General features: G+C 43.9%; 1 protein-coding gene across 3 annotated transcripts; it reads left to right on the forward strand.

The window, feature by feature from the left end:
* The first annotated feature begins 7,577 nt into the window (after nt 1-7,577).
* Nucleotides 7,578-13,555, forward strand: LOC125536899 (spindle and kinetochore-associated protein 1 homolog). Of its 3 annotated transcripts, none has more exons than XM_048700192.1 (9): nt 7,578-7,754; nt 7,849-7,973; nt 11,051-11,160; nt 11,242-11,335; nt 11,713-11,774; nt 12,386-12,491; nt 12,568-12,597; nt 12,666-12,779; nt 13,217-13,555. In XM_048700192.1, exons 1-9 carry the CDS (start codon nt 7,640-7,642, stop codon nt 13,292-13,294), a joined length of 834 nt encoding a protein of 277 aa, XP_048556149.1. In that variant the 5' UTR covers nt 7,578-7,639; the 3' UTR covers nt 13,295-13,555. The 3 variants fall into 3 exon arrangements, with proteins under 3 accessions (XP_048556149.1, XP_048556150.1, XP_048556151.1); XM_048700193.1 differs by having other exon boundaries at nt 11,716-11,774; XM_048700194.1 differs by lacking the exons at nt 11,242-11,335; nt 11,713-11,774.
* Nucleotides 13,556-16,134: the final 2,579 nt, after the last annotated feature.

Here is a 16,134-nt window from a genome sequence, read left to right on the forward strand (position 1 = left end):
GTGGTTTCACCAACCATCAACAATTGATGCTCCTTCTTGATTTCTACTTTTGTGGTGTCAAACATCGCGAATATCTCAAGGATCATCATATATGTCCCCGATATATTATAGTTCATCACGAAGCTCTAGCAGCTTGGTGGTAATGACTTCGGAGAAACTATCACTATTTCATCTGGAAGATCAACTCCCACTTGATTCAAGTGATTGTTGTACTCAGACAATCTGAGCACAAGCTCAACAATTGAGCTTCTCTCCTTAGTTTGCAGGCTAAGAAAATCGTCGGAGGTCTCATACCTCTTGACGTGGGCACAAGCCTGAAATCCCAATTTCAGCCCTCGAAACATCTCATATGTCTCGCGACGTTTCAAAACGTCTTTGGTGCGTCAACTCTAAACCGTTTAACTGAACTATCACGTAGTTATCAAAATGTGTATGTCAGATGTTCGCAACATCCACAAACAACGTTCGAGATTCAGCACACTGAGCGGTGCATTAAGGACATAAGCCTTCTGAGAAGCAATGAGGACAATCCTCAGTTTATGGACCTAGTCCGCATAATTGCTACTATCAACTTTCAACTAAATTTTCTCTAGGAACATATCTAAACAGTAGAACTAAAGCGCGAGCTACGACATAATTTGCAAAAACCTTTTGACTATGTTCAGGATAATTAAGTTCATCTTATGAACTCCCACTCAGATAGACATCCCTCTAGTCATCTAAGTGATTACATGATCCGAGTCAACTAGCCCGTGTCCGATCATCACGTGAGACGGACTAGTTAACGTCGGTGAACATCTTCATGTTGATCATATCTTCTATACGACTCATGCTCGACCTTTCGGTCTTCTGTGTTCCGAGGCCATGTCTGTACATGCTAGGCTCGTCAAGTTAACCCTAAATGTTTTGCTGTGTAAAACTGTCTTACACCCGTTGTATGTGAACGTAAGGATCCATCACACCCGATCATCACGGCGTGCTTAGAAACGACGAACTGTAGCAACGGTGCACAGTTAGGGGAGAACACTTCTTGAAATTTTAATGAGGGATCATCTTATTTACTACCGTCGTTCTAAGAAAATAAGATGTATAAACATGATAAACATCACATGCAATCAAATAATGACATGATATGGCCAATATCACTTTGCTCCTTTTGATCTCCATCTTCGGGGCTCCATGATCATCATCGTCACCGGCATGACACCATGATCTCCATCATCATGATCTCCATCATCGTGTCTTCTTGAAGTTGTCACGTCATCTATTACTTCTACTACTACAGCTAACGGTTAGCAATAAAGTAAAGTAATTACATGACGTTTATGTTAACACGCAGGTCATAAATAAATTAAGACAACTCCTATGGCTCCTGCCGGTTGTCATACTCATCGACATGCAAGTCGTGATTCCTATTACAAGAACATGATCAATCTCATACATCACATATATCATTCATCACATCCTTTTGGCCATATCACATCACATAGCATACCCTGCAAAAACAAGTTAGACGTCCTCTAATTGTTGTTTGCATGTTTTATGTGGCTGCTATGGGTTTCTAGCAAGAACGTTTCTTACCTACGCAAAGACCACAACGTGATATGCCAATTGCTATTTACCCTTCATAAGGACCCTTTTCATCGAATCCGATCCGACTAAAGTGGGAGAGACAGACACCCGCCAGCCACCTAATGCAACTAGTGCATGTCAGTCGGTGGAACCGGTCTCACGTAAGCATACGTGTAAGGTTGGTCCGGGCCGCTTCATCCCACGATGCCGCCGAATCAAGATAAGACTAGTAACGGCAAGCATATTGAACAAAATCAACGCCCACAACTACTTTGTGTTCTACTCGTGCATAGAAACTACGCATAGACCTAGCTCATGATGCCACTGTTGGGGAACATAGCAGAAATTCAAAATTTTCCTACGTGTCACCAAGATCTATCTATGGAGAAACCAGCAACGAGGGGAAGGAGAGTGCATCTACATACCCTTGTAGATCGCTAAGCGGAAGCATTCAAGTGAACGGGGTTGATGGAGTCGTACTCGTCGTGATTCAAATCACCGATGATCCTAGTGCCGAACGGACAGCACCTCCGCGTTCAACACACGTACAGCCCGGTGACGTCTCCCATGCCTTGATCCAGCAAGGAGAGAGGGAGAGGTTGAGGAAGACTCCATCCAGCAGCAGCACAACGGCGTGGTGGTGATGGAGGAGCGTGGCAATCCTGCAGGGCTTCGCCAAGCACCACGGGAGAGGAGAAGAACTTGGGAGAGAGGGAGGGCTGCACCAAAGGCATAAGGGGGTGTCTCAAGAGGCCCTCCTACCCTCACTATATATAGGGAGCCCAAGGGGGGGGGGTGCGCCAGCCCTAGGAGATCCAATCTCCTAGGGGGCGGCGGCCAGGGGAGGTTTCCCTCCCCCCCAAGGCACCTAGGAGGTGCCTTCCCTCCTTGGGACTCTTCCTTAGGGTTCCCCCTTCACCCTAGGCGCATGGGCCATAAGGGAAGTGGCGCCCCAGCCCACTTTGGGCTGGATCCCTTCCCACTTCAGCCCATGGGACCCTCCGGGATAGGTGGCCCCACCCGGTGGGCCCCCGGGACCCTTCCGGTGGTCTCGGTACAATACCGATGACCCCGAAACTTGTCCCGATGGCCGAAATAGGACTTCCTATATATAAATCTTTACCTCCGGACCATTCCGGAACTCCTCGTGACGTCTAGGATCTCATCCGGGACTCCAAACAACATTCGGTAACCACATACAAGCTTCCTTTATAACCCTAGCGTCATCGAACCTTAAGTGTGTAGACCCTACGGGTTCGGGAGACATGCAGACATGACCGAGACGTTCTCCGGTCAATAACCAACAGCGGGATCTGGATACCCATGTTGGCTCCTACATGTTCCACGATGATCTCATCGGATGAACCACGATGTCAAGGACTTAATCAATCCCGTATTCAATTCCCTTTGTCTAGCGGTATTGTACTTGCCCGAGATTCGATCGTCGGTATCCTTATACCTTGTTCAATCTCGTTACCGGCAAGTCTCTTTACTCGTTCCGTAACACATCATCTCGTGATCAACTCCTTGACCACATTGTGCACATTATGATGATGTCCTACCGAGTGGGCCCAGAGATACCTCTCCGCTTACACGGAGTGACAAATCCCAGTCTCGATTCGTGCCAACCCAACAGACACTTTCGGAGATACCTGTAATGCACCTTTATAGTCACCCAGTTACGTTGTGACGTTTGATACACCCAAAGCATTCCTACGGTATCCGGGAGTTGCACAATCTCATGGTCTAAGGAAATGATACTTGACATTAGAAAAGCTTTAGCATACGAACTACACGATCTTTGTGCTAGGCTTAGGATTGGGTCTTGTCCATCACATCATTCTCCTAATGATGTGATCCCGTTATCAATGACATCCAATGTCCATGGTCAGGAAACCGTAACCATCTATTGATCAACGAGCTAGTCAACTAGAGGCTTACTAGGGACATGGTGTTGTCTATGTATCCACACATGTATCTGAGTTTCCTATCAATACAATTATAGCATGGATAATAAACGATTATCATGAACAAGGAAATATAATAATAACTATTTTATTATTGCCTCTAGGGCATATTTCCAACACTACGCTTAGTTGGACTAATCAAAATCCATTCAGCGTCACATTCTTTACGCCAAATCTTGAGTTCTCTAACCCAATTAGGCCCTCCATTGCCCCATAGATTAAAGTAGCATTTGAACAGATCACAAGCAAAAGAGCGAAGATCCATAATAAGAAAACCAACTTGCTTGCATGAGACTTGGAAAGAGAAAACCTTATCCTTGACGTGTTCAATCTGAAGATCAATTGCCGAGCCACCAATCGCAGCTTCCAATGCTGCCGCCACAGAATCTTCTGACAACCGAAAGGCATGATGGATAAAAGACACAATCAATGTGAAAGCCCTCTGTCATCCCATTGGATGGATCATTTAACCAGTAGATTTGAAAACCTCATCAAAGAAAACCCTACCCTTGGAGAAATCCAAGCCAAGGGTAGATCCACCAGAGGAACCCATAGAAGATGGGTATTGCCTTGATCCAGAGAAGACGCCGGAGTAGATGATCAGAGGGGATCCACAGGTTAGTGGATGAGGATGGAGATCATTGGTGAGGTGGTCAGCACCGTGGTGGGAGGTGGGAGCGCCATCATATCATTGCACGCTTGATGTAATTTGTAGACCGCAAATTTATCTTATTACCTATCACTACGAGATTTAATCCTTGCAAGTAACCGCCGAGGGGATTGACAACCCCTTGTTTGCGTTGGGTGCAAATTTTGCGCGCGCGCGCGTGTGTGCAGGTGCTGCTAATGAGGTGTTGTGTGGTTCTTCTACTGGATTGATAACATTGGTTCTTAACGGAGGGAAATACTTATCTCTACTATACTGCTTCATCCTCTCCTCTTAGAGAAAATCCCAACGCAGATCACAAGTAGCACTTGTGCCACTAAGCACATTTGTGATCAAGCATCTCTTATTGAGAAGAACAAGTGGTTGAGGGCCTAACTTCAGAACGGGGCTTGTGTCATGCATCCAAGGGGAAAATAACCTCAATGAAGTGTGAGCCAACACAAAGAGGTTATTGCCAAAGAAGGGCTTGGTTTTGACCCAAACACAATAAGGGCAAAGAATGTCGCTCTTAAGAAGAGTGCAACTCCTCAAAATGTTGTATTTGTGTGTGAAGTGCACAAGGGCAAGGGGAAGAACAGATTTGGTGATGTGGTTGGGAGTGAAAGTGCCAAAAAGGGCAAGTCCATTCCCAACAAGGCTAAAGAAGCGATGCATCCATCCCATGTGCTTAGTAAGGCAAAGGATGGAGATGTCTATGCTAAATTCATTGAGCCCCACAATGCATTTTGATACTATTCTACTTAAGGTGGTAAGGCAAGCGATGCGGGGTGCATTTGCAGATGATGGTGCGAGTGCAAGGTAGATTGAGGATGATGCAGAAATGCGGTTGTGTGAGAGGAGGAAGACTAGATGGGCGGGGAGGGAGGGGGCAAATTTGATCGAGAAGCTCCGTGCGAGCACATCCAACAATGTGCATCAAAACAAATTATGTTGTGGAGATATTACTGTACTAGAGATCCATTCCTATATTTTACTAATATATGCATGGGAACAGTAGTACTTGTGATACATGAGGTATAATGTAAGCTGAAGTGAAACATGGTGGACATGGCTTCGTGCCGGCACTGGCGAAGAAGATGTCGGGGGCGGCAGAGGACATGTTATGGAAGATGTTGGGCGGGGGTGGAGGAAATAGCCAAATGGGGTGTCTCGGCGCCAACGAGAAGGAGGACGAAGGGTTCTCGTTGAGCAATGCGATGTTGCAGCGACAACGTATCAGGTTCCATTTCCGTTCGGAGAAGAACTAATAAATATTTGCTGCTTATAATGATACAAGTTCATGTTTCTAAATGCAATATTATCTTCTATGTAAATGGAATGAACAAAATATAAGCCCAAGTGGAATGCAAGCCTTAATTTGTACTAGTAAATGATATAGGTTTGCTATATGTGTAGAATAGGATTTCTTTTTGTTCCCTAGAGAATCTCCTAGATGAGTGGTGCTTGTGAAATTTGGCATGATCTTAGCATGAACCAACTAACAATGATATCTTCAGCAGGTGCTTTATTCACTTAAACTAGCCTTCTTTTAGCAAAAACAGTAGGTTAAAGCCTACTGCAAATTTGTTAGAAGCAAAATATTTATAAGGATTACATGCATGCAGTTTACATAAGGCTATCTATTGTTAGAGACCCAGAAAGGTCAAAGTGTGCGCAATGGTTGTGGGAGTGGTTGATAAATAACATCCCCTCGGGCCCAAAATAAGTGTCTTAAATTTGTATCAGCTTTAGTACAAAGTTGTACTAAACTTAAGACACTTATTTTGGGACGGGGAGTATCTTGTTATTCATTATTGATGAACTTATGTTATCACATTCAATGAGATTGCCTAATAGTTGTACCTGATTGTTGTGTTTATAATTAAAGCACACTGTGACTATCCTCGAGTAGGTGTTGTTTTATCAAGCTATTGCCCTTGCACTCATGATGAGGGGATGGTAAAAAAGATGTGCACTATAAATACTTTATTTAGATATTGTATATGAAAACATCAAGTAATTATAAAGTATCATTTACGATCACCGGTGATCATAGCAGATGGCTCTTTCATGTAAGTTGAGTGTTGCTAGAGGGACCTCAATCTTTTTGAGCCAAAAAAAAATAGATGAGGTCTGTCCAAAATTTTGTGAGCTATGAATAGTAGACTGGAAAGGTTGAAATATCTCGTGTTGCCATGGTTTCTAAATGGTAGATGGTAAGCTCTTTGCTGCATTAGGTCCTAAATGGTAACATGTATGGTTCCAAGTGCCTAATTTCACAAGAAATAGTTTGCCAAGCAATTGCACAATGCGCTCAACCTTTTGGTTATTGTATCTTGGAACATTTGTTTAAAGGAAACAGAATCCTTCATGTGTTGTTTTTAAGTATAAAAATGAACATGCTTCGTGAGATGATCGGCGTTAAGCATAAAAAGGCGTCCAAGTGCTATCTATCATTTGTAATCTAGTGCACAATAAAGAGTTCTATGGTTTTGTACCACAAATTTTTTTATTTTGTGCATTGGATCTAATAAATTTTTCTATGTATACATATCGTGGAATTGCAACTTGCTTTATCAAAATACTCCCTCCGTCCCAAAATTCGTGTCTTAGGTTTGTCTAAACTAGATGATGTCCCGCACGTTGTTGCGGGAATATTTTGCAATATCTCAATGAGGTTTTTGGTTACACGAAACATCAATATTTGAAATAATAGTTTTTGAAAGTATATAAGAATTTGATGTAAATAGCATAATAGAATGGAATTTACATGCACGCATGGATGCATGATGAAGTGGATTTTTAAAATGCATAGTTGCATGTTGAGGTGGGCCTTTTTTATGCATGTTGAATGATGAGGTGTCATGCTTGCATGTTGAGAGAAATGTCAGTGGGTTAGTTATTTAGATATAGAAGATACGGATATATCAAGTCTGCATCTGTATCTGGACAAATCTAAGATAGGAATTTTGAGACGCAGGGAGTACATTGCAATTAAAGTGGCTTTAATTTTTAAAAAAGTGGATTTAAATTATTTTTCATCTATTACTGGCCATTGTTTTTATACATGTAAAATTTAACATGTGTTCATATTTTCTTTAAGCATCAGTACAGACACAAGTGCTCATATACACGCGCATACACTCACCCCTATGAACGCACACACGCACACCCTATCTCTATAAGCACCTCCAAGAGACTGACTGTCCACCTAACCAACTCAACCACAGATTGATTCGCAACATGTACTCGTATTATGTTATATACAACTGGGGCATCTAAAAACATATGCTACCAGTTAAAAAGCCCGTGGCACACGTCAAAAAAAAAAAACCCCGTGGCACACATGGGCATTCTACTGGTCACGAAATATAACGTGGGAAATCATCGAATCTTCCTCCTTTCTTTTCTCCCAAACCACCCCCTCCCCCCGCCGCCGAGGCCTCCATTCCTCATGGAAGCCGCTGCCGCTGCCGCTGCGATCCCCGGTAGCTCGTCGCTGGAAGCCGTGGCCACCGCCTTCCGGTCCCGCGTCAACGAGCTCCAGGACCTCGCCCTTGCCCGCAACAGTGAGCTTTCTCTCCTAGCCCAACCCGCTCCCAGAACCCTGGTCTGGACCCCCTAGTGCCGTGGGCCCTGACCCGTCATCTTCCCCGTACGCAGTGTACCCGGCAACGGCGGTGACCGACCTCACCGCCGTGGACACGTCGGTGACGGCCATGGAGGCACAGGTGCAGGCCATCCGCCGCCGCCTGCAGGAGGAGCTCGACGCCATCCCCAAGGCCAAGGTATCGTTGCCAGTTCTCGTGATCTATTGGGTTGCGATCTGTTTCCGAATGCTAATTTCTCTGTTTCTCTGAGAAGCCGGTGTGGTAAATAGCAATCATGTAAAGGGAGACTAATATGGTAATTTTGCCATTTTCTTTGGAAGATTTAGGATCGCATGACGTGAGTAGTACTTGTTAAAGTGGTTGTGTACCTATCTCTTGTTCATACCCTTACAGTGGGGATGAGAGGCGCAAAAATGTGGATCGATGGTGATGTTTGCTTACCACAACGGACTAATCTTGGTCAACTGGCTGTTCTTGTGATGTTTTATTGATTTAAATCATAGGGCATGAATTGGGTTTTTAGATAGTGCCACTTATATATATCTTGTGACATTGGAGAACATATTACCAGGACGTGAGATCAAAATCCAATCTGAGTTCATGTGAGAAGGAGAAATCAGTGAGGTAGTAGAAGAGATACAGGAGGAACAAGAACATAGACAGGAAATTTCATCCCATTTTTCCGATGGCTTTTTCCTCAGCTGCTGCTGCTTCTGCAGCTTCCAGTAGAGGCACCGGCCCATGTCCGTCTGAATTCCGAGCCACACTCCATGACCACTGAGCCCAATACATATGCGGGATACATATGCAGGATGGGTGTTACATTAGTGCTCCCCGCCAAAACATTGCTTGCCCCCGTGCAGTGGCTTGTTCCCCTAGCACTGTCCTGTAGCAGCAAATGTATAGAACTTCTCAGCCTTGAAACTCTGCAACTTCACTTCCTCCAGCTGCAATAAGCGTTGTCACTCTTCCAGAAACAATTGACTGTATGCCAGGATCCCATGGCATCTGAAATGGTCTTTCAGAAATAATCGACCAGAAGGCAGAATTCTATGGCCTGTGCTGATTTTTCATTTCTAAGCAGATCAATGGACATGCATCCTTGCATCTGTCTATTCGCTTTAGCACCTGAAACACCATCAGTTGATAACCTTGTACCCATTGCATAGAATCCTTTGATTCCTATTCTTACTTTCTAAGGTCATGACATTCCCATGCACGCTCTGATATTGCCAACTAACACGCACAAAAACTTGCACCGGTTCACTAGCATCAAATAAGTAAAACTCAACTGCAGACTGGTGGTCGACAACAAAATCGTGTTGGCTGTCCAGTTTGGACTCAGCAGCTACCATGCCTACATATGCTTCAGAGATTTGCCATGTTTTCCCAAGATGTAACCTCTTCATCATGCCAACAGTGCTCACGGCCAGTCTGAATATCTTTCACACTTGTATCTTTATCAACAGAAAACTGGTCATCTGACTAAACAGTGAAAATTTGGAATTACTAAGTGAGGCCAGAACAACCTCCCTTTCATTTCACTCCAGTATTTAGGCCCACTGCTTAGAATTCCACATGCACTTCCCTGTTCTTCTGCTAGTTCATTTGCTATATCTGTGGAAACATGTGCTGGGTGCTAACGGAATATCTACTAGACATAATTTGCATGCGTACAAAATCACGATGATTGCATCATCTCCCAGAATGATGGTAAATAAGGTGCAGACTCAAGCTTTGGTCCAACTCAAGTTGCACTTCCATGAAGCCAACAACCCCACTAAACATGTGTTAAAGCTTGTAAGAACAGTCCGTAAGCAACCATAATTTTCCTGCATTGTTGATGTCACAAAAGCAGAGAACTGCCAATAAACATGTCAGGATCAGGATTATCAGCCAAACATTTCTGTTCGACTAGTCTTGATTAGTCGTTCGACTAGTCTAGTTGTCTCTATCTGATTGTCGACTAGCTTCTTCGTGTAGACTAGCTCGTTGAGTCGAGCGGTGGAGCGACTAGTCATCGACTAGTCCAGACTAGTCTGGGTGTTTTGAGTCGATCAACTCAATTTGGGAGGGATAAGTGAGCAGCGCTCACAACGCGGGAGGGAAAAAATTGCAACCCTAGCTTTCCAGGATCGCTCCACAGTGAGCCGCCTCACCTGGGACTAGGCTGCCGCCACCGCCCATTGATCCGCTGCTGCTGCTGCCGCTGCCACTCACCACCGCCGCCAGCGGTGGCCAGGAGCATTACGACGCTCTCCCTCCTCTGGTTCTGCTCCTCCGCTGGATCGACCCCTCCGCTGTTGTGCTCCTCCCCTTGCTGTTCTCCTATGCCGATGTGATCCTCCTCTGGATCAACTCAATTTTATTGTATATTGTACTGTAATATATGGTATATACTACTTCCTCTGTAAAGAAATATAAGAGTGTTTAGATCACTAAAGTAGTGATCTAAACACTTATATTTCTTTACAGTGGGAGTACATAATAGGTATTAGTAGTTGAGTACTGTAAGTTGAATACTACAGTACCATGTCGACTAGTCCAGCAGTAGTCTAGACTAGTCATGATTAGTCTATGAGTCTCAACCTCGGCTTGACTCGTCGACTCCTTGATTCGTAATTCTTTCCAGTTATCAAAACAAACACATGACACCAGACTAAAGCCCCCAAGACAGTATTTCCCTGAACAACTGCTATATCTGACATTCTCTTGGGATCACCGTTATTGTGGCAGGCCATCGTGGCTCCACCTTCGAACCACCCGCGCTCAACTCACATCATACATCACACTGTCAGAATTCTTGGCGAGTGGCTCCACTCTTGTACCGCCCATGCTCATCTCACATGATATGGATTGCTGTTGATAGGTATGATGTGTCCCAAAATCTCGTGGAGTTTCCCAATCCCACACAGCATTCTTTAGAGAAACCTCCCCGAGTACCTGGCAGTTAGCAACTACATTGCCTCCCTTGTTGCCTAACACATCAAACGTCCCATCGAACACTTGCACACTTGACCACCGGGAAGAGTGGGTGTGGTTCTGGCTGGGCATCAGACAGGTGATGGGCTGGATGACGACCCATGACCAATGAGCCCAGTACATAGGCAGGTGCTACAAGCGCATGGCTGATATTTTATTTATTGAGGGCTAATTTTTTGCTTGCCCTGACCTTCCCTGAACCTAATTTTGTTCACTGTGTTGTCGCAAGACATTGCTACTTCTCATTGTGGCTTCCTCAAATTCTGATGCAGAAACTAGTGGAGAAGTCCTTGAAGCAACAGCAGAAGTTGCAGCATATGCTTGCAAACATGCCACCTGGGATGCGTGAGGATATCGTTGCTACTCCTCTGGAACAAAGCTTGTCAGATTACTTGATGCTATTATCTATATCTGTTGTCTTTACCTTCATTTGGTGACAAGAATCATGCTGTTTACGTTACAGGATGTTGCCCGAGTGCTTTAATTTTAACACAGCTGTTCCAGAATTTCTGGACTCTGATTTTAAGATTAAGGAAGAGCCAGTTGCAGCTCCCAAAGTAAATATTTATTTATGTGTTGCACCATTCACTGATCTTAGCTACAATTGTTTCAGCAGGAGTTTTTTTTTCTTTGTGTTGACGTATAATGTGCTGCCTAGTCTCTTCCATCAGATCGGTCTTTTGGTTGCATTGGCTAGAGCATGCACTTCTACATGGTATCAGAGCCAAGAGGTCTTGAGTTCAAGACCCGGCTGGCGCAATTAAATTGCAGCCCACTCTCGGTCCACGTTTAGGCCCGAGGGAGCCACACGTGAAGGGGAGTGTTGACGTATAATATGCTGCCTAGACTCTTCCATCAGATCGGTCTTTTGTTTGCATTGGCTAGAGCATGCACTTCTACACTTTGAACTAATGCTTCTTTTGTTGCTGTGAAGAAGGGGAAAGGTTCAGCACCTCGTTGGTATATATCCACTGAGGAGCTTGATTCATTGTCATCGTGAGTCCTCAGTTGCACTTGTAGCTTCAATTTATTATCACTGCTGCATATAACCGCAGCATCCACTTTTGATTATCTGCTTCTGGTTAAGAGGCTCTTTCATACTTGTAATCTGTCTGCAAGAGAGCTTCTGATATATACATGCAAGTGCTACTTCTTTCAGCACCACGCTGCATACTGATGTGTGCATGCTCCTCCTTTTCCTTTCTGTACAAATACTAAGAGTTGCTAGCTGAATGTTGTGTGATTCACGCAGATACAAGACATGGGATAGTGTTGATGAATCTGCTCTGTCAAATCTGCTTTGTTTGCATAGCATAATCTTTCTGCTGCCTGTAGTCCTCACATGTACCGAGGAAGGAATTTGGTTTATTATTGTCATCCAGTCACCAAGGTCACGACATGTCTGAGTATTAAATTGACCCATGTTAAAACTCAAAAGAGGGTTTCAGGTTAATTTGCTAAAATATAATAGCGACAGTGCAGATGCCAATGGAAACATATAATATTCTTTAGTGAACATGCAAATTCTCTTTCCCTCATCTCAGATGACAGTGATTAAAATGTAATACTAGCTTTCTTTAATAGGATATCCCATTTTGTTACTACAGGTACATGAGGGGGAGGCTAACATTGGAGAAGGTTAACATTTCAATAAACGAGGTGGCTACATATGCAGATGCTAATGCTCATCTTGTTGCATGTCCTAAGAAAAAGGTTTCCCTTTTGTACCCCAACTTGTCGCTGATAAACAATTATTTCTAGTTCTCAATGACTCCAAATTTTCTTGCAGTTATCAGAAGACACATGGGAAAAAGCTTTGGTAAGTTCTCAGCATTGCTGTTAATCTGATTTTCTCATGTAGAAAATCATATCGTAATTTCTGCTTAGGAACTAAGGGACATAGCTGCCACTGAGGCAGTGAAGGGGAAGCATTTCTTCCTGGAAGCTGATATAAAGGGGCCTGGGCTAAAACTTGATCACACAGGCAAAGCTATCCTTACCGTGAGTATTTGCAGCTTTAACCACTTGGGTTGAAACCTTATAGATTATTTTTATTCTTTATAATCACAGAAGATGATCAAAATCATGAATTGTTTTGCTACTGCAATTGTTCTTTTGATTATTGTTTCCATAGTTCAAATAAGTACCTGAAAAATAACCAGCAAGTACACTGACAAATTCCGGTAGTCATTGATCATGATGAAAAGAAAATTTTACTCCGAAATAAACATCTATTTAAGTTGCATGCACTTTTTCTTTCTCGCTTGATACAAACTTCATGCGCATGAATATGTTAAAAATAGTTTGAAAAGATGGATATGTTACATCAACTACAAACATATCTGTTTGACACAAAAACCTGCTAATTATAATATGTTCTTTTCTGTCTGTAGCTTAATACATTTTCTTCAGTTAATTCATCATCCACTGTTAACCAGGTCCTTCGCCATCTTGGCCGCGTCCATGAAACCCGGATTGGGCATCATCGGGTCTTCATACTTTCAAAACAATGCTGAATGAAGGGGTTGTTATAAGCATTAAGATTTGATGTGATATATGGCCGGGGCCACACATTCTTGCAGCCTGTTTGTTACGGCCTAGTTTGGTTTGCAATTGTAGTAGCCTTGGTGTAATTTCCGACCAATGATTGATTCAGTTGTAATACGTTCGTTTCTTCATTTCTTTTTATGGGAGTTCGTTCCTTCTCCTTTGTACAAAGACATGCTAAGCTTTTGCGTGTTCTTAGACAACAAGGTCAACAACCCCCCTAAAAGAAACTACACTGGCCGAACATGATTCTGGGCTGTCGGATCGAACATGGATGGTACATATTGCAGTGGAGGGATCTCAGGCCCTTAATATACACTAGAGGCTAACTCACAAACTGCTGCGATGTTTTTCACTTGCAGGATTAACTCTTTTTTTCCTTCAATTGGTTATTATGGTCGGTTGTTTCATTTTGGGTTTGTCTAATTATGTCCTTATTATGGTTTCCTTTTTCCATTTGTACGTCTTTTGGGCTGCTTTTGCAGATGATATTTGTTCTGAGAGTGGAGCTATCAGGTGTGTGGTTTCGGCCAGCTGATGGCCGTTGTGTGAGTCTCTTGGAAGCTCTTTTATCACGTTGAAACAGTGGACTTGCTGCTACTATAATGCTCACACGAGCCTACCCATGAAGCTCGCTCAGCTTGGCTCCTTGCTCAATTAATTTTCCGCTCGCTCCACCGCTAGGTCGGCAAAAACCAAATATCATATTTTTATATTTGAAGCAGTTCATTAAATTAAAAAAATTATGTGTTTTAAGAAATCATTAATGTTGCAAGTACAAAGAAATATTGATACAGGGCTAGACCCGGTTTCGGCCGATCGTTAACGATTGGAATGGAATCCTGGGAAGAACACGATGAACACGGGGAAGAACGGAGAGAAATCGCAAGGGAAATCACTCAAAAACAAGTCCAATCACACATCCACTAGACTAAAAACATACAAAATCCACAAAGTACATGAACAACCAAGGAATAGATATAAGGTAGAGTTCACCCCAAATACAAGAGGAGATGAGGTCTTGATGATCTAGATGATCCTTCCCTAGATGGGGTCTTGAATCCACTATGGATCTTCTCCAAAGGAGGTCTTGAACTCCAATGGAGTGATCTCTCTCTCTCTCTCTCTCAAAACTAGAGGCAGGAGCATAGCTCAACTACGATGAGCTATCACATTGCTAACCCTAACTAGAGGAAGGGGAAGGAGTATATATAGGCTAGTCCACAAAGGGGTAAGTGAGGAGGGGATACATGGGCCTCTGGCCCGGCTGTGCACACAGGTGCCGGACGTCCGGAGGACGTTGGTCGTCCGGTGGCTCGCGGGGGTCCGGACGTCTGGAGGGCGTCAGACTTCCAACATTTTGGCTCTGGACAGGTGGCACCGGATTTCCGGTGGGCGTCGGACGTACGGAGGTTGTCGGTCGTCCGACCGTTGTAGACTTGGCCGCTGCTGTCCTTCTGGTCGGCTGAGTGTGGGCGCGTTGGACGTCCGGGCGCTGTAGAGTGTTGGACGTCTGGTGTCTTCCGGTCGTCTGGCCGCTGTAGAGTGTCGGATGTCCGGTGTCTTCCGGTCGCTGTAGATTCCGCAGCTCCGTCTTCCCTTCCAAGCTTCCCTCGCGGATGGTGTAGATGTTCCTTGGCGCTTGCACTCCTGTGGTCATTCATGAAACTCCGACAATACCTATGCATGCACACGAGAGGAATGTCAAGCATTATACCATCCTCGAAGGGGTCAAGTGAACACGTGTAAAGGAGATGATTCACCTTTATGTATGTGAAGTAGATGTCGCCCGTGCCACTTGCCAAATGGACTCTTGACATGGTGATGTCCATAGGATACTCCGCATCATCTCCCCCCGGGAAAGATTCGACCTCGGATCAGAAACCAAATCACCATGGGAAAGAGATGGCTTCACCGTGTAGAAATGGACGATCACCAAGTGTTCATCATCTTCAAGCTCGTAATGGGTACTCTCCAATGTCGCACCATCTTGTGATTCCTTCAAAAGGAGTAAGGACAACAAACACTTGGAAAAACAAATGTGGTTAGCGTTAGTGCAAAACCAAGAATTCAAGAGGTGATTCACCCAACAAGTGTCGTCATCAAGCATAACATATGGCGGGACAAAGGATTGTGACATGGCATGTAAGCATACGAATTGAGCATAATCAAGGTCATCATGGAAACAAGTATGTAAATGTGAGGTAGTGATGCAAATATGTGTGATAAGAGAATAAGCATCTACCTCAAGTTCATAGCAAACATGCATAAAGCGCTCAACAAATGGTCGATGGTAGGCATAACAATCATTCACAACACCAACATAAATGAAGTGTCAAAACACATGGGTCAAGTGCAAGACAATCCAAGCATAACGTGCATACAATGTACTGAAAATAGTGTGGCACTCAACACAATAGAAAGAGCAATTGTTCATCATGTGTAAGGCAATCAAGCCAATCACGTGGCAAGCAATGGGACATGGCATATGTGAAGAAATGACATTGTTGTAACCAAGCATATGATAGGAGCAAACAATCCGCATGTTGGACGCAACACACAAGGTGTATATGTCATGAGGCATGGAACGGTAAAAATGACAAGTCGACGCAAGATCTCTAACATGTGCGCAATCAAGTAGTCCAAGATGGCCAATAAGTATCATGGTGCAAGCAACACAAGTAGTATGATCCGCAATATCCATGCTCAAGAAGGATGTCACCTTGAAGGCGTGTCCTTGTGCATCCTTCACAATGCCGAAGTACAAGCAAGTGCGATGTAGAATCATCGTGGTAGAAGGTGGTTCGCT

Source organism: Triticum urartu, chromosome 2, assembly GCF_003073215.2.
Source record: "Triticum urartu cultivar G1812 chromosome 2, Tu2.1, whole genome shotgun sequence".
NCBI classification, from domain to species: Eukaryota; Viridiplantae; Streptophyta; class Magnoliopsida; order Poales; family Poaceae; genus Triticum; species Triticum urartu.

Bases quoted from the DNA above. Each gene is read 5' to 3' on its own strand.
- LOC125536899 (XM_048700192.1), top strand. From the start codon at position 7,640: ATGGAAGCCGCTGCCGCTGCCGCTGCGATCCCCGGTAGCTCGTCGCTG. The intron at 12,598-12,665 runs GTAAGTTCTCAG...ATTTCTGCTTAG, and splicing joins ACACATGGGAAAAAGCTTTG to GAACTAAGGGACATAGCTGC. The intron at 12,780-13,216 runs GTGAGTATTTGC...ACTGTTAACCAG, and splicing joins CAGGCAAAGCTATCCTTACC to GTCCTTCGCCATCTTGGCCG.